Genomic DNA, 23,679 nt, shown 5'->3' on the forward strand with positions numbered 1-23,679 from the left:
GGAAGAAATTGAAAAAATACTGGGAACACTTCAGGTTAATAAAGCCCCACGCGAGGATGGACTTCTAGTCAAGTTTTATAAAGAATTTAAAGAGCTGTTAATGCCTTTGATAATGGATGTAATAGAGCGAGCAGTGAAAACTCAGACATTACTGGATCCCTACTCAATAGCTGTGATCCTCTGAAAACCTCATTTAGCTCAATCACAGAAGGACCCCAATATAGTAGTATCTTTGGATGCAGAAAAGGCATTCGATAGACTCGAATAGCCTTTCTTGTTTAAAACACTGGAAAAATTGGGGATAGACCAAGGATTTATAAACTGGATTAGGGCATTATACCAAAACCCACAGGCAAAAATAATTACTAATATTCAGATATCAGGAATGTTTCCCTCGTGTCGATTGAGTAGGCAGGGCAGCCCAGTCTCTCCAGCATTATTTGCTATGGCAATAGAAACTCTAGCAGAAATTATTTAGGACGATCCTGAAATCAAAGGCTTTGAGGTCAGGCAAATTCAGCGCAGGATGATATACAGTTGTACATATCTGAACCCGAAAGGTCCATGGAAAAATTAGAGGCAATTTTAATAAAATATGGGAAAATAGCAGGATACAAAATAAACATGGTGTGACAGATTATGTTGTGTTTGTATTGTATATAGATATGTTTCTGGGAGATAAAATGGGGAAAGTTTTAGTGTAGGTCACAAACACTTTAAAACATATCTTATTTAAAATACAGGACCTCTGCTAATGCTAGACATATCAGCCGCAGAGCCTTTGCAAAAGCTTTGGAGAGTGCCCAAGAGACTTCACTAATGGATTGTTGTTTACAAAAAGGCAACAGATGTAAAAGCTTGTTGGAGCCACAGAATGTCTGGAGTGGAACTTGCTGTTCTAGGAGGGTCATGTGGTTTTGCAAGCAGAGAGGGTAAAACAGCTTTTATCTGTGTGAGAAAGAGAGAGAAATCAGTTCAGAAGTTTTACAGTCAGCAGCAGCTGCTGGGACTGGAAAAGGACAAGCTGGCAAGCTTGTGGAAAACCCTATTTGGAAGACAGGTTATGAGTGCTTAGTTCAGTTTGGTCAAAACCCTTGTGGTTCATGCAAGAGAGGACTGGCTGTCTAATGTCACTTGAAATAAGAGATCCAAGAAGGAACTCTGTGGTGACCTGAAAGAAAGAGGTTATCATCTGGAGAACCCTGAGGGGGAAAGTTTTGTCAGCAAGACAATGAAGTAGCTGATGGAAGTAAATCATTTGTGGGCGTCCTGGAACAACAAATCTCTCTCTCTGAAAACAAACAAGAACCTTCCTGAGTGGTAACTATTTACCTTTCAAGCACCAAAGCCTGGTGAAATTCATAAATGTTAAATTCTGTGCTCAGTATAAGAATTGTCTGCAACCCACTGAACTTGGAGGAATGAGAAATGAGAAATGAGATTGGACTGTGAACCAAAGAACTTTTCTGGACTTACACACACACATTACATACATGTGCGCTTAGAATTAGAAGGGGGTTAAGTTAGGTTAATTAGTCAATAGTGATAAGTTAAAGTGTAATTCTGTTTTCATCTTTAAAGATAATTAAAAGCAACTTTTGTTTAAGTCACCATTTGTCTTGGTGAATATCTATTGCTGCTGGGTTTTGGGATCCTTTGGGCTCGTAACAATGGAAAAAAGTGAAATTTTACCATTAACAAATCAGGACTATGAGCACTTTAAAGTAAATAGTATGCTGAAATGGAAAAGTAAAGGGATTAAATACTTGAGAATTGTGCTTGATAATAATTTGAATAATTTGTACAAATTGAATTATTCTCCTCTGCTGGCAAAAATAAAAAAAGATTTGCAGAAATGGAAAGAACTACCCCTGACGTTAATAGGAAGGGTCAATGGTGTTAAAATGAAGATTATGCCAAAGATTCAATATTTGTTCCAGTCAATACCAATGCATTTACTAAATATGTTTTTAAAAATAATAAATTGTTTGGTTAAGCAATTTTTATGAAATAACAAAGTACCAAGAATAGCGCTGGATAAATTGACGTGAGACTACAAATCAGGAGGTCTGAGGCTTCCATATTTTAAGAAATATTATCTGGCTTTACAGTTGAGACTCTGAGCATTTTTCTTTGAAACTAACTTACCAAAATGGTTACATATGGTATTACATGAGATAGACGAAGTATTAACCAAAGATTTTATCTATAGATGGAACCTGAAATTAATTAAGACTTCAAACCCTATACTGATTTATTTGATAAAAATTTGGCAAGATATTAATGATAATATAGGAAGGAACATTTGAATTTCTTTAAGGTCTCCATTATGTAATAATTCAATGTTGCCCATAATGGGGAATAGAATTTTAAATAGATGCTCTCAAAAAGAAATTGGGTACATTGCAGACTATTACAAGGATGGAGTCTTAATGTCATTTGAACAAATGAAGCAAATTTATGAGGTTCCAAATTGCACCTTTTTTTGCGATCTGCAATTAAGGGCCTTTCTAAGAGAAAACTGTGGGAATAATATGACTCCACCAGGGATGAGTCAGCTGGAATACACATCATGGATGGGTAATATACCCAAATTTTTACGCAAATATATTACACACTGAAAATGGATGGGAAAAAAGTTTGGAATTCATAGGTCCATGGAAAGATGGGAAGCGGGTCTTGCAGTGAACATATTGAAACAATCTTGGGCTGAATGGTGTAAGGATGGGGTAATACCAGGTATGGTATCAATTATATTTGACTCCACAAAGATTTCACAAATCAAAACCAGAGATATCAGACAGATGTTTCTGATGTGGATTAGAAGGAACATTTTTCCACTCCGTTTGGGTGTGTGTGAAAGTTAATGTTTTCTGGCAAAAGGTATCAGAAGTGTTAACAAAGACTACTGGAATCAACTTTCCCAGTAATCCAGAACTATATCTATTGGGGAACTTCTTAGACATCAGTAACCACTTAACAGAGTTTCAAATATCATTTACTAAATTGCACTGGCCATAGCCAAGAAATGTGTCGCAGTCACATGGAAGTCAGACACACCGGTTTCTTTGAAAGATGGATAGCAGAAATGGATAGTTCTATTCCCATGGAAAAGGTTATTTATAATTTAAGAAATAAACATGACTCATTCCTGAAGACCTGGCAACCATATTTGAATTACATTGGTGCACAAGTATATTGCTGCTGTAAATTTGTGGTCTACCCTCGATTTTAAATTATTATTATTATTATTATTAGTAAAATAGACTATGAGCTCCAACAGTGGACGGAAAGACTCTGTATCTGTTTATCTTGTTTAAGTTAAGGGGAAGGAGGAAATGGTGGGGCTGGACCGTTTTTGCTTTGGGATTTTATTTTGGTTTTGATATCAATATGTGTGGACGTTGTATTTTTGTTAAATATTAAAAAAGAGGATTTATATTTTGTATGTAGATGGTATATAGGCCATTTTGCTACATTTATGTTAAGGCTGTATACCTGATACATGATTGAAAACCAAAAATATTTATTTTTTAAAAAGCAGAAATCCCTGTTTTGAAATGCACCCTATGGAAAATAATCTTGCAATGCCTCCTTAGCAAGACCCTCCAAGATAACTGGTAAGTTAAACAATTCTAAGCAAGGCAAGATCACTAATGTGGAGCCCCTGATTGCATTCATTTAATTTCAATGAGACTACATCATCCACATGCTCAACCTAGACCTCCAAAAACAAGCATCTTTTCTAAAAATTGCCATGAAAAGTGGAAGTTTCCAAGACACAGAATAAACTTCCAGAACATTCTCAGTCTCTTTTTAAAAACTGCAGCAAACTCAGTAACACTTTGGAATCCCTGGCACAGGAATGGCCATCAAGAATGAGTATCTGGAAAGGCACGAAACACCACAGATCTCAACAATTGGAGTCGCACAGGTTTTTGCTCTCAGAAGCTAAAGGGTTCACAATATTCCAAACTACCATCTACCTGCCTTGTTAAATGGTACCTACTTCACCTTTGGTAGAGTCTGCATATTCCACACAAGATTCGTCAACCACCACAGAATCAAGAGCACAAATATGAAAGTAACTGAGGCCCTGAGGAATGGCTGTAAAGAAGATAAATGCACATCTTTTTTTCACTGAAGAGATTTCCTACCATCTAGGTTATTCATTCAATCCAAGTTCCTGATTGGTCTGAGCAGAGAATGAGAAGTTTACTGTCATTTTAGAAATCTGCAAAATAAGTGATGACAAAAGAAATTTAATGCAGGCTGGTGGATTTATCTGCAAAGGACACAAGTAAAAAAAGTGTGATCATGTTTTTTTTTAAATAAAGGCCAGCAACCAACTTTTTCTTAATTGATAAAAGAAATTATTTGAAATCAGATTCTGATAAGAAGCTGAATGTCTCCAGTATTTTCGGTTTCACTTCAACCAAAACAAAATACAAGTATTTTATTCTTTTACCCATTTCATTATTAGACTTTTAACATTCAGTACATCAGTTCTTCAAAAAGAAAAAGTGACTCAAAAGTAAATTAAGTAAAATTCAGTTGTTTTGTCGACATTATAAATATTGGACCAGCTTAGTGGGATATTTCCCAATGATCAGGCACCAAAATATATCAGATTATCTGCATATACTCTAAGCCTTAAAATCTTTAATGTCACTTGGGCAGGTTTAAATGTCATACCATTGTAAAAATTAAGACAGGACTAAATTATGGCCACCCGTAAATCAGAGGAACATCTTATATTCCATCTTAGCAGTCTCCACCAGATGCCTTCAATATTGACCTTTAATTTTCATTAATCCCCTCCCCAGTCTCTCCCTTTCATTCAACTGTGTCTTCTTTCCTTCAGTTCCCCACACCTTTCCCTTCCTTCTCCTATAAGAGAGCTATCCTTTTCAGCCCTCTGCCCTCTCACTTTATCACTTCTCAGCTTCTTTCTCTTCTACTCTCCCACCTGCACTTGCCTATTTCCTCTGACCTATTAGTTTGTGCAACTCTCCCTTCCCCATCTTCCTTTCTCTTGCCTGCTCCCCATCCATCCCCTTTTTATTCATGCAACTGCCTGATTTTCCACATTCCTGATACAGGTCTCAGAACCAAATTTTTGATCGTCTTTTACTTTGTGTTTGCAAACTTATATTTATGTAAATATACTCCGTGGTTCTGGAGAAATGCTATCTCAACTTATCTTTACCATGCATTCATGGTATGAATGCTACATAAAGGTGACTTGACTTTCATAACCTGTAGTTTCTCCAGCACTTTTGTGCACTGCACTGGATGCCAGCATCTGCAGATTTTCTTGTTTACCACTAAATCTTGATAGTGCACCAGAGATCAATGTGTCATTACTGAGATAATGTTCACGACTCTGCATTCATATTGGTTTGTGCCAAGAAAAGTGATGACATTCTCACATCAGGGATCAATGTGTCAAAATTGAGAATCTTCTCCACTCAACATTCAGACCAATTTCTGCCAGGCAAAACATTCTTTCACATTCATTCTGTGTTTATTGTTGGATTCCAACAAAATATCGCAAAAAGACAACTTGAATAATTATTTCCAATGGAGAAACCAAATTTATTTTATCATTTTGAAAATTGCACAGGTGCTAAATTTAACATATTATAGATAGATATATAAGTGGAAGCAAAACAAAACTAAGCAGAATGGAAATGGAGGGGAAAAAGACTAAAAATATCAGGAAATAGTAAATCAAGCATCACTTTTTGTGGAGGGAACCACACAGAAGACTGCAGATGCTGGAATCTGAAGCTAGCATTTGCTGGAGGAACTCAGCAAGTCAAGCAGTATCATTGAGAAAAAGAATGGTCAAAGTTTCAGGTCAAACCCCTGAATCATTTGCAGTGTGACAACCTCCTAACGCACATGCCTCTGAGCTACAGAAGGAAACCAGACCACCTTGAGAAAACATGCAGTCATGGGAAAAATTGAACTGCATGCAGACAACACCAGAGATGAGAATATACCTCAGTCATAGGAGCTACAAGGAAGCAACTCTATGAGATGTGCCACTGTGCTGCAACCCTATAAAATTAAAAACACAAGAATTAAATCCATTTAAATTCACTACATTAAATTAAATGAATTATTTCCTGCTTAATCCATCGCTTGCAGTTGATCTTCTTCATTTAAATTAGTGGACAAACCTGTTGAGCAAGTGATTTTTTTAGCAATGAAGCAAGAGCCTGAGGTTTATCAAGAGAAATACAACAATAGAGAGAAGTGAACCCAACATTGGCAATCAGCTGCAAAAAGTTTTGAGTCATCAACATTCAAGCACACAAACAGGAGTTTTGAATTTGCCTTCAGTTGCATGGCTTAGTGACCAGCAGTTTCAATTGAACTAGCTAGATTTTTATTGGAAGATATGGGGTAATGACTTAGATGAGCACATTCCAGAATATTTTGAACCACCTTCACTATATTAATGGAATTACCATGGTAAATTATTCACCAATTAATATCAAGAAACTAAGAGGTTAATTGAATACAACTTGTTAAAAAAAGAATGCACATCAAATCAGAATCTTCTCATACTGATTGAATACATTCAGCAAGTTACCATATTCTGTTTTTAAACACCTTGCTGGTAAATATTATTGCCTCTGAATGGAACTGCCACATTTATCCATGCCGATACCTTCAGCATTTTTACAATTGCATGTTCAATATATGGAAGACCCAAACTAACTGAGCCACACTTGGCAAAGAATGCTTCAAAACAATGCAGTGCTGGACTGGCGAAGACAATCTATTTGCACAACTTCTTGCTGGGAATTCTTAGAAATTACAGAGAGAAAGAAAAACAGTTGCTTCTACATTGTTCAGCAAGTCATACCTGGCACAAATCTGCACCGATTAATTTGGATGGAGATTCCAGATGCAAGGAAGAAAAATGACAAGCAGGTAAGTTCTTGATTTTAAACATTTGTTTTAAGCATTTTTTTGCTTACTTCATTTTTGTATTCTAGAACAAAGTGATAATTTTAAATAAGTTAAATTCCAATTAATGTTTTCTTACCTGAAGGTTCTGACTGCTTCATTTTGCTGAGTGGCAAATTAAATTACTGTAATATGTTGTAATCAGTGAACATACCCTCACCTGACCTTCTAACAGAAAGGTCACTGATGAAATAGCCAAAGATGGTTGGTCTTAGGACATTCCACCAATGTAGCAGCAATGACCTGCTGCTGGAATGATACATCAACAACTATCTTCTTTGTTCAAAATTCAAGTCCAACCATTGCAACATTTTCCTTTTATGTCAGTTTTACCAAGGTCCTGATGCCACACTTATACAAATATTTCATCACATGAACCTCCAACCTCAATCTCAATCGCTTGAAGGTCAATCCAACCTCATCTCTTGAATATGGACCAAGGCGGCGATGAGGTCTGGATCTAAGTGATCAAATGAAAACCTAAACTGAGCATCAGAAAGCAGGATACTGAAAAATAGGGGCCACAATAATACTATTGACAGTATCTCTTTGCAGATGATTGAGAGTGGACTGATTAGGTACTTGTGGTGAAACCACTATTGTGTCTGTAAATGATATGACCTTTTATGTTTGGCCCTGCTTTCACTGGCTCCTCTCCTTTGTCCTCCATAAAGGTTGTCATGCCACAACCCTGCCCCCAGTTTGAACCCAGGTCAGTGTGAGCCATCTCTTGCGAATAAAAGCCTTCCGTTCCAGAAACTTCAGTACTTGCGTAATTGACCTTGCATCAATTTTATTGGCAAGACTTTGTTTCTTTGGAACATGGACAAATAATTGAAGCTGGACTGCCAATAGATTGACCCAAGAGAACCTGAAGCAGCTGAAAAATTAGCACTCTTGCACTGCTTCTTCAAAAGATTCCTCGCAGCCTTTGAAACTGTGATCCAGGACAAAGACTAGCTCCATCTGCCATTTTTGTATATATTGGGCACAGAGTCTACCGGATGGTCTAGGACTGCCAGACCTAAGGAAAAGTCAGGGACACCATAAAGACAGTACAAGGTTCTGGTGAATGAAGTCGATGCACACCACATACACCACACACGCAGGCAGCGACCAGAGAAATATTCAATGACTTTGTCAGGGCCCTGCAGGAGCTTGTAAAGGACTGCAACTGCCAGGCTACGAGTGCTGAACAGCACACACAGCTGCTCATCAAACACGCCTGTGTAGATGAGAACAACAATTCATGCAATCTGGACATGTGAGAAAGTAAAAAAATTTTGGGAAGATCTAAATCAGATATTAAATAAAATAACAGAAAACAATATACCAAAGAATCCAGAGATCTTCCTCGTAAGTAACATAAAAAACAAAGAATTTGGAATTGATTTGGAGAAAGCACAGAAAAGATTTGTTAAGATAGCTCTAGCCGTAGCAAAAAAATGTATTATGTCAACCTGGAAACTGGAAGATAATTTGAAAATACAACAATGGTATATAGAAATGAATAAATGTATTCCATTAGAAAAAATAACATATAGTTTAAGAAATAATATTGAAATATTCAAACAAATATGGGAGCCTTCCATTAAATACAATAGCGAAAACCTACCGGGGACAATCATTACCTAAGTTAACGGAAGGAAAAGGAAATGAAAAGAATGGACTCAGTAGAATTTCTGGTGTATTTTTATTGAATGACAACATTGTCTGACTGGTTTAATGTATCCTAGATTGTATACCTTAAATGGACGGGAGGGGGGAGGTAGGGAGGGTGGGATGGGAGGAGGGAGGGGGGGGAGAAAATGGCACTGTATATGTGTGAAAAGGAAAAAGTGTGTACCATGGTTAATGTGATTTATGGTGTGAAAAATAAAAAAAATTTAAAAAAAAACACGCCTGTGTAGCAGGCATCTGCTCCGTTTATATATGGCAGAGGCTACTCAATCAGAAAAGACAGAGCCTACCTCAAACAATCAAACTGGTAAACACCCTGGAAGTTGCCATCCACAGCACAGAATTGTTCTCCAGCAAACACGTGGCCACCTCATGGGGACACGGGCACTGCTATCCTGGGAGTTGGGAAATTGCAAACCCCCTCCTGACCAGAGTTGACCTTTGCAGCTGTTGATAACCACCCAAAATGCTATTTCTGCAGAGAGGGCAAGCATCTGAGGAAACGCTGCCCTGTCAAGGACGCCGTCTGTTCCAACTGCAGGAAAAAGGGACACTTCACGGAAGTCTGCAAGCCCCAAGCTCAGCAGCGTCACATTTGAACGGGGCCGCCATCTTTAATGCAGTCACTTCTGCTGCCACTTCCAGGGATCTGGAACGCCTGCATGCCAGAGAGGTCACCAACCAAAATGACATAATTTCAGTCTTGCCCCATTCACTTCCAGCAAACAATGACCAGGCCACGTGTGCACAATGGGGACACCATCTAATCGCACCACTGGCAGCCAACAGAACTCCTCAGACGATGAGTTGGCATTGGTAACTCTGGATCAATGAATACCACACCAACTTTCCAGAGCCATGATGGACGTCCACCTGCCAATTCAACAGTGGGAGCACGGGGAGCTTTATTCACCCGAACACTGTTAAGCACTCTTCCCTCACAGCGCAGCCCAAGAGGTAAAGTATCTCCCTAGCCTCCCAATCCAAATCTGCCAGAGCTCGTGGCAGTAACTATCAGAGGCACTATATACTACGACATCAAGCTCCTAGTGCTGCCACAGCTCTGCGCACACCTCTTATTGGGGTTAGACTTTCAGTGCAACTTAGAGAGCATCACCATGGAGTACGACAGATCCCACCCTCCCCTCACGGTCTGTAACCAACAGTTTGTGGACCGCCCGCCCCCCCCCCAACTCATGGCTGACCAACAGCCCCAAACCAATCACCACAGTCGATATGCAGCCTCTCCATGCTCCAGCCTCCCCCTTCCGTTTTTGCTGACCTCACCCCAGACTGTAAGCCCATTGCTACTAAAAGACAGCGATACAGTGCCCAAGACAGGTGTTATGAGCCGAAAGGACTCCCAAAACCCAGCAGTAATAGATATTTACCAAGACAAGTAGTTACTTAAACAAAAGTTGCTTTTAATTATCTTTAAACATGAAAACAGAATCAAACTTTAACTTATCTCGATTAACTTAACTAACCTAAATTAACCCCCTTCTAATTCTAAGTGCACATGTATGATCTGTGTGTAAATTTAAGAAAAAATATTTGGTTCACAGTTCAATCTCACGTTTCATTCTTCCAAGTTCACTGGTTGCAGGCAATTCTTATACTGTGCACAGATTTTAACATGTATAAAGTTCACCAGGCTTTGGTGCTTGAAGGGTAAATGTTTACCGCTCAGGAAGGTTCTCATAGGTTTGCAGAGAGATATTTGTTGTTCCAGGATTTCCACAACTGAGGTACCACAATTAGTCACCTCAATGTCTTGCTGATGAAACTTGCCCCATCAGGGTTCTCCAGAATTAGAACTTCTTTCTTTCAGGTGATCACAGAGTTCCTTTCTGTTCCTCTTATTCCAAGAGAAACATCAGACAGATAGCACTTCCAGTCATCCACTGCTCTGGAGCTTTCGGTTTCAGTTCCAACAAACTTTTCCTGCTTGCTTCAGCTGTGACTGTTCAGCTGTCTTTCAGTGTCACACACACACTGGCTGAGAGAACTTGTTTCACCCTTCTCTCTCTCCCACCCCCCCCCCCCAACTGCCAGAAAGCCCATGTGACTCTCTCACTTGCAAAACACCTGTTTTCTCCAGCAAACAATAGGAGTTAGCCTTCTGCACCCATCTGTTGTTTTAGGTGAACAAACTTCTCAGGAGTGACCTCTCTGTGCACTTTGCAGAAAGGTCAGAAGCCTTGTAAAAATGTTCAACACAGATGACCTGTCTCCAGCCGATTCATTTGATGACATCATTTCAATTAGCAGCTACTTGTGAAATGCGCATAGCATTCTCCATAGTTTCTGTAATGTTACTGAACATGAATTCTTCAGTATCTCAAATAAGATCTTTTTTAAAATGTATGTATGTATGTAACCTACTCTAATTTTACCAAATTATCTCCCAAATATTCCATTACACAGGGCATTTATTGTCAAAGATGAGACACCTCCTCACCAAAGGGGTGAGAGAGCAGAGTACAAGCCCCTGAAGAACCCAAGTTGTGGTAGTGAAAAGTAGAGAAAAATACCGGATGGTCGTAGACTATTCCCAGACCATCAACAGGTTCACCCGGCTTGATGCATAACCCCTACCCCACATTTCTAACATGGTGAATCAGATTGCCCAATACAGAGTGTCCTCAACCACAGACCTGAAGTCTTCCCCACTACCAGCTCCCTATTCATCCCGAGGACCAACAGTACACTGCTTTTATGGCAGTTGGTTGACTGTACCACTTTCTCAGAGTCCCTTTTGGAGTTATGAATGGGGTGTACATCTTCCAAAGGGAAATGGATCTGATGGTAGATGAACACTGGTTGCGAGCCACTTTCCCATAGCTTGATAACGTCACCATCTGCAGCCATGACCAGCAGGACCATGACGAGAATCTCCAAAATTTCCTCCACACCATCAAACGCCTAAATCTGACGAAAGAACGCAGGGAAGTGAGTCTTCAGCACACATCAACTGGCTATAATAGTCTGCATTGTGGAGAATGGAGCCATCAGCCCTGACCCTCACCCCATGTGCCCCTGTTAGAACTTCCACCTCCCCCCCCCCACCTCAAGGCCATGAAAATGTGTCTGGGGTTTTCTCTTCTTATGCTCAATGGGTTCCCAGCTATGCAGAGAAGGCCCGCCCCCTCATCAGGACCACAGTTTTCCCCATCAACAGAAGCCCATGAGGCTATCGACCATATCAAAGCTGATATTGCAAAGGCCACGATGTACACAGTGGACGAATCCATCCCATTCCAGGTGGAGAGTGATGCATCAGACTTTGCCCTGGTCACCACACATAACCAGGCAGTCAGGCCCATAACGCTTTTTTTTTTTTCGCGCACTCTCCAGGTCCCTGTGATTCAGCACTACTCCATTGAGAAAGAGGCCCAGGCTATCACTGAAGTGGTACGGCACTGGAGACATGACCTCGCTGGTAAGCATTTTGCCCTGCTAACTGATGAACAGACAGTCACCTTCATGTTCAACAATCAGCAGCAGAGAAAATCAAAAATGACAAAATCTTGAGGTGGAGAATTGAGCTCTCCACCTACAACTATGACATGATGTACCAGCCTGGAAAGCTCTACAAGCCTCCTGACACCGTCTCGAGGGACATGTGCCAGTTTGCAGACAGATCAGTTGCAGGCACTGCACGACGGCCTCTGCCACCCTGGGATCACCCATTTTTTTCACTTCAACAAGGCCCATAATCTCTCCTACCTCATCGAGGACATCAGGACGCTGATCAAAATTGCCAAGTCTGAGCAGAGTGCAAACTGCACTTCTACCAGCCCAAATCGTCACACCTGATTAAGGCCACTCGCCCCTTCGAACATCTGAGTATAGACTTCAATAGATCCCAACCCTCCACGAACCGCAATGTGTACTTCATCAACATCATCGATGAGTACTCGCAGTTCCCCTTTGCCATCTCCTGCCCGGACATGACCGCAGCTACCATCATTAAGGCTCAGTACAAGCTGTTCATCATTTTTGGATATCCCTGCTATATCCATAGCAACAGGGGTTCACCCTCATGAATGATGAGCTGCACCAATAATTGCTGCCCTAGGGCATTGCCTTTAGCCAATCCACCAGCTATAACGCCAAAGGTAATGGCCAGGTGGAGCTGAAGAACAGTGCTATAATTCCAGATACAAAATGCTTTAGTTAACTTGCTTGTCTTTAACATTTTTAACCTTAAGCTGTTTATATAACCCTCTCCTCTCTCCTTCCTCAGCAGCTTGCCTCAGTGATTAAGAGAAAGCTGGGGGAATACCAACCACAGTAAACATGGACCAAGTGGCAAGAAGTTTTTAAAATGAATTTTTAAAGCCACACTTGCCACAGTAGCAAACTCTATTTTCAGAGAGAAAGCACTCAAAAGCATTGTCTCTCATGAATAACTTGGGTCTCCACCTCATCCCAGATGAAGCTTTACTTCTCTCCTCACTGCAATTTAAATTACACTTGTTTTGTCACTAATTCTAATCTGCCAGAGGAACTCAGTGAGAAAAAGAACGGTCAATGTTTCGAACAAGTCTCAATGAAGGTCTTTGACTCAAAATATTGACCTTTTTTTCCTCCTACTAATGATGGGTCAACACTGTTCCTCCAGCAGACCGTGTTTAGCCTCAGATACCAGAATCTACAGTCTCCTGTGAGTCTCCTCACTAATCCTGATCAATTGATGTGCAATATTCTCCTGTGACACAATGCTCTTCTTTCCAACATTTCCTGTTTGAATTCCTTATCTCCAGTTTTGAAATCAACAGATCTCAATTTAAAAAATAAAGTCCACCTGCAAAAAACCAGTCATCATTAAAAAAAATAAGCAAGCAATATCTGGATGAGCAAAAGTTAAATTAATTAATTTTTCTGAAAAAATTATGCTAACATTCCATTCCTGAACTATAGCAATTCTCGAATGACAAAGGTACAGAGCATTTCTTTACAATGAAACTGCAGCACTGAGTGAGCAGTATATTAAATAAAACATTAAACTAAGTGTCGCCGAGAATGTTCTCCCAGAATCACAGTGCGGCTTTCGCGCAAACAGAGGAACTACTGACATGGTCTTTGCCCTCAGACAGCTCCAAGAAAAGTGCAGAGAACAAAACAAAGGATTCTACATCACCTTTGTTGACCTCACCAAAGCCTTCGACACCGTGAGCAGGAAAGGGCTTTGGCAAATACTAGAGCGCCTCGGATGCCCCCCAAAGTTCCTCAACGTGGTTATCCAACTGCACGAAAACCAACAAGGTCGGGTCAGATACAGCAATGAGCTCTCCGAACCCTTCTCCATAAACAATGGCATGAAGCAAGGCTGCATTCTCGCACCAACCCTCTTTTCAATCTTCTTCAGCATGATGCTGAACCAAGCCATGAAAGACCTCAACAATGAAGACGCTGTTTACATCCGGTACCGCACGGATGGCAGTCTCTTCAATCTGAGGCGCCTGAAAGCTCACACCAAGACACAAAAGCAACTTGTCCGTGAACTACTCTTTGCAGACAATGGCACTTTAGTTGCCCACTCAGAGCCAGCTCTTCAGCGCTTGACGTCCTGTTTTGCGGAAACTGCCAAAATGTTTGGCCTGGTAGTCAGCCTGAAGAAAACTGAGGTCCTCCATCAGCCAGCTCCCCACCACGACTACCAGCCCCCCCACATCTCCACACAAAACTCAAAACAGTCAACCAGTTTACCTATCTCGGCTGCACCATTTCATCGGATGCAAGGATCGACAACGAGATAGACAACAGACTCGCCAAGGCAAATAGCGCCTTTGGAAGACTACACAAAAGAGTCTGGAAAAACAACCAACTGAAAAACCGCACAAAGATAAGCGTATACAGAGCCGTTGTCATACCCACACTCCTGTTCGGCTCCGAATCATGGGTCCTCTACCAGCATCACCTACGGCTCCTAGAACGCTTCCACCAGCGTTGTCTCCGCTCCATCCTCAACATTCATTGGAGCGACTTCATCCCTAACATCGAAGTACTCGAGATGGCAGAGGCCGACAGCATCGAATCCACGCTGTTGAAGATCCAACTGCGCTGGGTAGGTCACGTCTCCAGAATGAAGGACCATCGCCTCCCCAAGATCGTGTTATATGGCGAGCTCTCCACTGGCCATCGTGTCAGAGGTGCACCAAAGAAGAGGTACAAGGACTGCCTAAAGAAATCTCTTGGTGCCTGCCCCATTGACCACCGCCAGTGGGCTGATCTCGCCTCAACCGTGCATCTTGGCGCCTCACAGTTCGGCGGGCAGCAACCTCCTTTGAAGATGACTGCAGAGCCCACCTCACTGACAAAATACAAAGGAGGAAAAACCCAACACCCAACCCCAACCAACCAATTTTCCGCTGCAACCGTGTCTGCCTGTCCCGCATCGGACTTGTCAGCCACAAACGAGCCTGAAGCTGACGTGGACATTTACCCCTCCATAAATCTTCGTCCGCGAAGCCAAGCCAAAGAAACTAAGTCTCAACTGCGATCCTGGATGACTCGAAAAGTTAACCACATTTGGCCAATATTCATCTCTCAACCAATTCCTGGAAACAAATCATTTGGACATTCGCAATTGAATTGAATTATTTATTGCCACATGCGCATAAAGTTTTTTTTTTAAAAAGCTTTGTTTTTTTATGCTATCCAGACAAGACAACTCATCCAGCACTGTGCAATATTAAATAAATAAATAAATAGATAGATCGATTGACAGAAGTTCAGGGAGTAGTGTTAAAATGCGTCAAATGGTGTAGGGTATAATGTTACAAAATCTAAGTGCATGATACAGAGAAAAGTACATTTAAAACAGTGCAGAAGTATAATCTTTTACCAGTGAAAGATCTATTTAAAAGTCTCATAACAGCAGGAAACAAACTGCTTGAATCTTGAAGTTTGTGCTTTCAAGTAGATGCATCTTCTGCCTAGCAGAAGGGAGTGGTTGAAGAAAGTATGGTAGGGGTGAGTTCAGTTTTTTAAAATGCAGACCGATTTCTTGAGACAGCAGGAGGTTTGCACAATCAATGAAAATGAGGGGTTGGTTTGTGTAATGGCTGAGATGCATTGAAAAATTGCTGCTTGTGAGTTTCTTGTGGACAAATAAGTTGTGTTTCCAAAATTACATTTACTGTCTACATTTCATAAGTACCTCACTGGTCCTAAACAACATGGTCTGCCTTGAGATCATTTATTAAATTCAAATCTAGTTTTTGTTATTCTAGTGCAACATGTCAAACTCGATAAATTTTCTTTGATTCCACCTGAAATTGTACAGGATCACAAGCTTATTAGAAGTTAAAAATTGCAAGTGAAAGCTAATGAAAAAAATCCCAAGGCAGGATAGAAAACATCAATCTCAGTGACTTGGATTTAATTCTCTCCTTATTATTGTTCTTCCTTGAACAGGGAGAAAAGTCTCACAATATAACTACATCTACAATCCATTATACAACTTTACCATGCACAAAGTATCTTCCTTCTGAATTCAAAACCTTTAATTGATTTTCTTAATTTTGATTGCTACTAATTCAACATACATCAAGATTATTACAATTAACTTGGTTATATGGTCTAAATATCTTTTTTTTCTGGTAATAGCCATCTCAAATCACAATGCAATTTGTAAAATGATGAGATATTCATTCTGAAATTATAACAAACATCAAGGTACTTTATCAAAATTCAGTATCACATGGAAAACTTTTGAAACCACACTGCTTACCCCAATGAGCCATGTGGCTATTTGAAAATTTATGTCAAAGAATATTATTGTACCTTCTAATATAGGGTTTTAATTGACTTAAGAAAACAATATTTATCCATCATTTATTTTACCCTACTATTAATAACAGGTAAAATTTAGTAATAGGATAAATAAAACATTACAAAGGCTTAACATTCAATTAACCATAGCTTCAACTTCATTTTTCAACTACAGTAATAAACTGAAACCTTCGAGCAATTTTCTCCAATTTGGTACTTCACAGTTCAAATCTCAATACTAAAAAGCATTAATTTATGGATAATTAATTACAATTACTCAAAGCTTTGCAAATATGAACAAAGAAACTAAATATTTGTTAGAATTAAATTAAAACATTTCTGCTAGTTCATAATTGCTGTCAGTAATAGATAAAATCTACTGAAAATATCAAAGAAATACTGTACAAAGAACATTAAACTCTCAACTCCGTTCCTGGCTGTTAGTCTAATTTCCACCAGGAAAGATCCTAACTAAGTCCTGACATTTTTATTGGATGGATTTTTTTTTAAATTATACCTTTTTCATCCACATCACATGCAGAAATATCTACTACCTTTTTGTTATTCCATTAACTCCAAATTCTGATGGCAAAATAGAAAAAAAACTGTCTGCACAATGCTAGCTATAGCCACAAACAAAAGCTGCAGTTCATTTGCCGGTGCCCACACACCCACAAAAAGAATCATGCTCCATGTCAATAATTTATTTTGTCTGTTAAATCTTTATCAAATTATTCATTCTCTCATGTATTTTAACCTAATGATTTGATTTTTAAAAATTTATATAAAGCACAAAATACCCTGGACTCACAGCACATTTTCATTTGAGAAGCAATCTTCTGAGGCCTTAAACAGGAAAATCTGCAGATGCTTTGGTGGGGGGTGAGATTGAGGGTAATACACAAAAGTGCTGGGTAAACCCAGCAGATCACACAGCATCCAATAGGAAGTAAAAGGCAGTAAATATTATTTCAGGCCTGAGCCCTTTGTCAGCAAAGTGTAAAAATTAGACATGTTACCAAGTGCCAGCAAATAACCATCTGTGATGAGCATTCAATTACTTATCCCTAACAATCAATATCATTATCACTGCAATGTCACTGCCATCAGCATCTTGAAGCAGATGAGGGATTTCACCCAACACTCACCAGAACCTTAACCAAACAAACTAACCATATAAATATTGTGTCTAAATAGCAGATCATTGACTGGGTATAATATTGTACAGTGATTTTCCATTCTTAACTTTCTAAAGTCTTTCAACCATCTACAAGGCACAGGCAAGGATGTGATTAAATAATGTCCCATTGCAGTTCCAACAAACAAACAACTCATGAAGAACTACGATAAAACAGCCTTGTTCATTGCAATCACTCTATCACCTTAAATATTCACGTGATATCAGGAACAATAAAATTCACCACAGTTACATCTCTCCAACAATACCTCTTGAGGACAAGGGCCACTATATTTGGGAATGCCATGACTTTAAAGTTCTCCTCCAGGTCGCCTATTATCCTGAGTTAGAAAGACACAAACTCTTGTCCAACAAGATGGACAGGATTTTCAGCAGAGGGATCACAGAAAAGACAACTAAGCATTGGCAATAATAGATGCATTCCCTGTACTTATCACATCCCACAAATTAATTAATTAATTACCATGAACAAAATCTAATTGAAAAAGGCCATTCTCCATCAGACCAAAAAAAAACCTTATTTTCCACAAAAATCACAGAGCAAGAGAGGAAGCACCATCATTCACAAAAGGCAGGATCAACCCAATTCAGATAACAGTCTGCTGTCAATAATCAGCCAGGTAATGGAAGCTGTCATTGACAATGCTATCAAGCAACACCTCCTCACCAATAACCAACTCATCAAGAGTACCAAATTGCTCCAAGCCTCATTTCAGCCCTTGTCGAAACATGAAACAAAGAGCCAAATTCTTTAAGTGAGCTTGATGGGTCTTGACATCATGGTAGCACTTGACCAAGTGTGGCATTGTGTACCCTAGCTAAATTGAGGTCAATGGGTATCCAAATGGAAAATACTCCAGCATTTTAAATCATAATCATCTGAACCCCAGCCATCAATGCAGGAGTTCCTCGTGGACAGAATCTCAACCCAATCATCTTCAACTCCATTGATTACCTTCTTTCCATCACCAGGTCAGAAGAATGAATATTTGCAGATGATTACGCAACCTTCAAACTCAGGACAAAGCAACCTGCTTAATTCAAATCACATCACACATCCTAAATATGGATTCCATTATGCACTAGCTGGAGTTAATCATCCAAGTTACTTGGGCATCACCTCTCAAAACTGCAACCTTCAATATCAATATCCTGGAACAGCACCACTTCACCAAGAAATTGATCAATATTCCTTCATCAGTGATCAGTTTAAAGGCTGGAACAACTTCTCCAATAGCACAAAGAGTACTTCAACAGAAGCACTGCACATGTTCAAAATGCTGTCCATGATCACCTTCTCAAAGGCCATCAAGATGGACAAATATTGACCTTGGCAGCAATTTTACAAATGAATACAAATTTGACAACATGGAAATAAACTGATTTCTCAAGCGCCATGTATGTAGTACTACTTTAATTATAATTCTGCAAAAAAAATCAACTAGTTATTTATATGTTAAGGAAACATCTTAATATTGAAATTATTTAGTGAAAGAATCTGAATATAACAGTTCAAAGGAGGTCCTCATAAAGAGTTGCAGAAAGAAATGATTCAACAAACTCTAGTTTACTCAGCATCTCAAGTATCTTGCACTGCAATTCAATGTTACATTTTTTCCAATTCAAATACAGAATTAAACACAAGCTTACTGTAGTCATCAGAGGAAACTAATTTGTATCAATATTGGAAAGTAATACACTTCTTCATTGCATAAATTTACAATTCTGAGCAAATGGCTAACCCCACCTTCCACCCCAAAACCAGGAAAAGTTGCTCTCCTTCTCTTGTGACTGATGAACCCCCCAACCTCTCCCAAATCCTCCATTTAGGAGACCTGGTCTCATCCTCCTCTCTCCAGAGTTCACTTTCATAGAACAAGCCTTTGCTTCCAGCACATCATCAACTGCAACAGGATCACACCACTAGTTACATCTATCCCTACCCACCCCTTTCCATCCTCCACAGTAACTACTCCCACCACTTTTTTTTTTATCTTTCCCAATCCACATCTCCCCAACCCCTAGATTCCTGGCACTTCCCTTGTAACCACAGGAGGTGAAAAAAAATTTCTTAAACCTCTTCCCTCACTGTCATCCAGGGCCATAAACTACCCTTCCAGGAAAATCAAAGATTCAATGTACCTCCTCCAACCTTGCCCATTGCATTTGGTGTTCCTGACATTGCTCGCTCAACAGCAGCAAAGTTCAGCGCAGATTAAGCGGCCAATTTACTGAGATCCCAATTGCATGCCACTTCAACTGCTTTTCCCAATCCCACATTGATGTGTCCATCCTCTGCCTTCACCACTACCAGAGTGAGACTCAACACAAACAAGAGGACACCACCTCATATTTTGCCTGTGCATTCTACAGCTCAATGGCATTTTCCAGTTTCAGGTAATCTTGACCTCATGGTTTTCTTTCTTGCTCCTCCAATCACTTTTATCCCCTTTCCCTTACTTCCCACCACCTCACCGGTTCCAACCAAATCTATTCACACAGCTCACCCACCTGATTCCCTCTCCTGTCTGGCCTTTGCCTCTCCCATGATGGTTTGCATCATCAACCCCCACAAATCAAATTTCTGTCCTGTTGGCCATTGTGTTCCTGCATGTCACCCTCCCCTCCACCTGGCTCTATTTGCTCTTTTTCCCTCTCCATCTGCTTTAATCTACAGTACCTTTTCCACTGGCATCCCAGTTAATTGGCTATGTTGTGTCCCAGGATAGGAAGCCCTTTGTGCCATTTCCACTGGGCCATCCTTAACTGGGACACTAATTGCTTTTCCACTGAACACACTCATCTCCGGGGATTGCAGCGTTCTACCTTCATCTGGAAACAGGTGACTTTCTGCTGTTCCTTTTCCACTGGTTTTATCAGCATGCTGGCATTAGCAAGTGCCGGGGATACAAGTAGAGATAGAGACAGTTAATCCCCAGCATGAAAATGACATCATTTGACGCTGGCGTTCAGACAGTCGTCCTTTTCCACTGGACCCGATCACAATTAATTCCTGGGACAGGGTGCCAGTGGTAAAGGAGCTTATTATTCACCTGCATCTGTCTTCAAACTGCACCACTCCCTTCCTCAACTGGCTGTCATCCTTCACTCCTGCTCAGTCCACCACCTATTGATCCCCTCTTTATAGTGGCCATCTTCCTTCTCCACTCTCAGTCCTAATGCAAAGTCTCAACAAGAAACATTGATCATTTCTTTTCCTACCATAGACGATGTTCAACCTGCTGATTTGTAATTTGTTTGTTTTAATCATATGATGTGTTTCCTTTGTCACAAAAATGTTTTACTACACACAGTACAAACATCATGCTAATCTTTCTTACACAAGAAAACAAAATAATTTACCTTAAATTGTTGAAAAATTTGTGCATCTAAGCATTGATCCAAATTATGTCTTCAATTCCAAAAAGACTAGAAGATAGTAATGCCATTTCAAATATATAGGACAATGCCATTAAAACTCATTTTAAAGAATAATGAGGTCATTAAATCCTTGGGTTGCTTCTCAGTAACTCTTTAACTCAGGTAGATGGAAGTAATGAAAGAACACTCACCAGATCATGATTGGTTGAGTTAGAGTCATCTTCTGGGAAAGGTATGTAAATAGCTAAGGCCACACAATTGGCAAAAATAGCAATCAATATAAAGATATCAAATGGCCTGTTTGTGCAGTTAAGGATTTTTTTTCAATTAAAAACAAGTTGATGTATACAAATTGATGTACAATTAAGTCTCACAGATAATTTGATTTAGTTTTTAGTATTTTCCTAGACGCACATGACACAGTATATTGAGGTTCTCCTTTCCATTTCTAAGCCCATTGATAGTAAATCAACAATTTTTTGACAAATTATAAAAAGTAATTGCTGGTTAATTAAAATGGATAATGCATCATTAAACAATTAGATAATTATAACAATTTACAATGTTTGTAATTTTATAGGTCATAATTTACAATGGAAGATCCACTATTACCTACCAACTACATTTATAAATGGTGCCATAATTAAATGTGTTAATTACTTTGCAGGACAACATCAGAAAATGTGGGCTGTGTCAACCTTTTTTCTGCATGCAAAAAAAAGCAATTTCACATCATTTGCTATATTTTTTTTATAATGAAACCAAGAATGAGGCATAATTTTTCAAAGCTTGTGGCAGAGCGACACAACCAGGCCAACTTGTTCCAGTTTTTTTTAAATAATGTTCAATAATGCAAAATACAGCTGACCCCAACTATTATGATCTTGGTGCAAAAGTAAAACATCACCATCAGCTTTGCCATCGCATTGAAAATAAGTTACAACTAATTTGATTTTGCACAAGTTGACAGATTTGCTGTCAATTTATCATTAACAGAAATATTTTTATGTTGAAGACTGCATTGCTGCTAAAAATTATGATAAAAATATAATAATAAAATTATTATTGAAATCAGGATCATTCTCCTACAAGAGTCCTGACGATCAACTGAAATTTAAATTGTATTTAACCACGTTTTGTTCAATATTTTTATTCAGTGTATTTCTTGATGAGCAGAGGAACAGTTTACTATCCGTCCCAACATGACCTGACATTTAACAATTGTGTTTAGAATCAAATCAGTGCAAATGGTAAATTCCTCAAGACAATCAAATGGTTTCTGTTATTGTGGCACTTTATTTTAAATTTTAATCAAATTTAAATTCCACTGCTACCATCAGTCTCTTGCTTGTTACGCCAGCACTCTTGGTTAGTGGAATAGCTTAATAGCTTTGGGGCAACACAATTACCACAATACTGTTCTAGCACCAGCAACTGTTGTTTGAACCCTGCACTGTAAGGAGTTGGTTTGTTCTCCTCATGTCTGCATGGGTTTTCTCCAGGTGCTCCAGTGTCCTGTCACCATTCAAAAAGTACCGGGATGCCAGTCAATTGGGCAGCACTGGCTCATGGGCCAAAAAGGTCTGTTATCATGCTTTGAGTCTAAATTTTTTTTAAAAACTGCAACATAACCATGCTTCAGAAAATGACATGTTGAAGATTTAATGGAAGTTGACTGTACATGATAGACAGCTAATAAATGAATTTTATACATTTCAATTTCAGGAAAGAGGATCTGAGCTAATTATATCTGTGAATGAGCTTTTAAAATCATTTATTTTGTTACTAATCAGAAACATCAATAATAGTCTTGATTATGTAATATCAATGCTATTTTAAAGTCACCTTACAATAAATAGGCCAATATTATGATTTCATGAGCCAATATAACTGGGGCCTTTAATAATACAAGAACTATTATGAGAAGGATTTTTATTCTCGAGTTCCATTCACTCAATTAAATTAAGCTTCTTTGTTTGACAACATTTGTTGTGATTTGTGAAACTTGTTGATTATTTGATGGCATTGGAGAGGCACTTGCAAAATTCATTTGGGAGGGACTGCAAACAGAGATGTCTGTCTGGCAAGTGCTAAGCTTTTACAAGTGCAATAGAGAGAGTTCAGAGGCAAGATGAACATGTTCCAGTGAAAGCCAACACGAGCAGGATAAGGGAATCCTGCTGATAAGAGATAGAGGCTCTGGTCAAATAAAGGGAGGCATATGCCAGGAAGAGGCATGTACAAAGAGCACAGGAGTACAAATTAGAGGGAAACCAGGAGGGCAAAATGAGAACATGAAAAAAAAATCCACTCAAGGAACAGAGCTTGTCAAGCAGCATCAGTGAGAGTAAGAAAAATTGTAACTATTTCAGATTGGAATCTGAGGAAAACTTCTTCAAAGATGGCATGCCTTGAAGAGATTTCAGAGTGGAGAGTCAGTTATTTATTTTCTACATTAAAACAATTTGGACGAGTCACAGAACATTACAGCACAGAAACAGGTCCAACCTGTCTCCTCATTAGTCCCATTTTCTAGCCCCTATCCTCTGAACTTTACCTATCCATGTAGCTGATAAAATTACTTTTAAAAGTTACAATTGCTCCCACCTCTACCACTTCTAGCAATTTATTCCATGTAACTGCCGATGTCTGTG

General features: G+C 39.3%; 1 protein-coding gene across 10 annotated transcripts in view; it reads right to left on the reverse strand.

The window, feature by feature from the left end:
* The window catches only part of LOC138764176 (voltage-dependent L-type calcium channel subunit alpha-1D-like), a 427,400-nt gene that overhangs the window by 400,262 nt on the left and 3,459 nt on the right, over positions 1-23,679 (reverse strand). For all 10 annotated transcript variants that reach the window (XM_069939715.1, XM_069939725.1, XM_069939713.1 and 7 more), the window contains exon 3: positions 21,217-21,322. In XM_069939715.1, coding sequence (XP_069795816.1) covers positions 21,217-21,322 — 106 coding nt within the window. The remainder of the gene's footprint in view (positions 1-21,216; positions 21,323-23,679) is intronic.

This window comes from Narcine bancroftii, chromosome 5 (assembly GCF_036971445.1).
Source record: "Narcine bancroftii isolate sNarBan1 chromosome 5, sNarBan1.hap1, whole genome shotgun sequence".
In the NCBI taxonomy this organism is placed as follows: Eukaryota; Metazoa; Chordata; class Chondrichthyes; order Torpediniformes; family Narcinidae; genus Narcine; species Narcine bancroftii.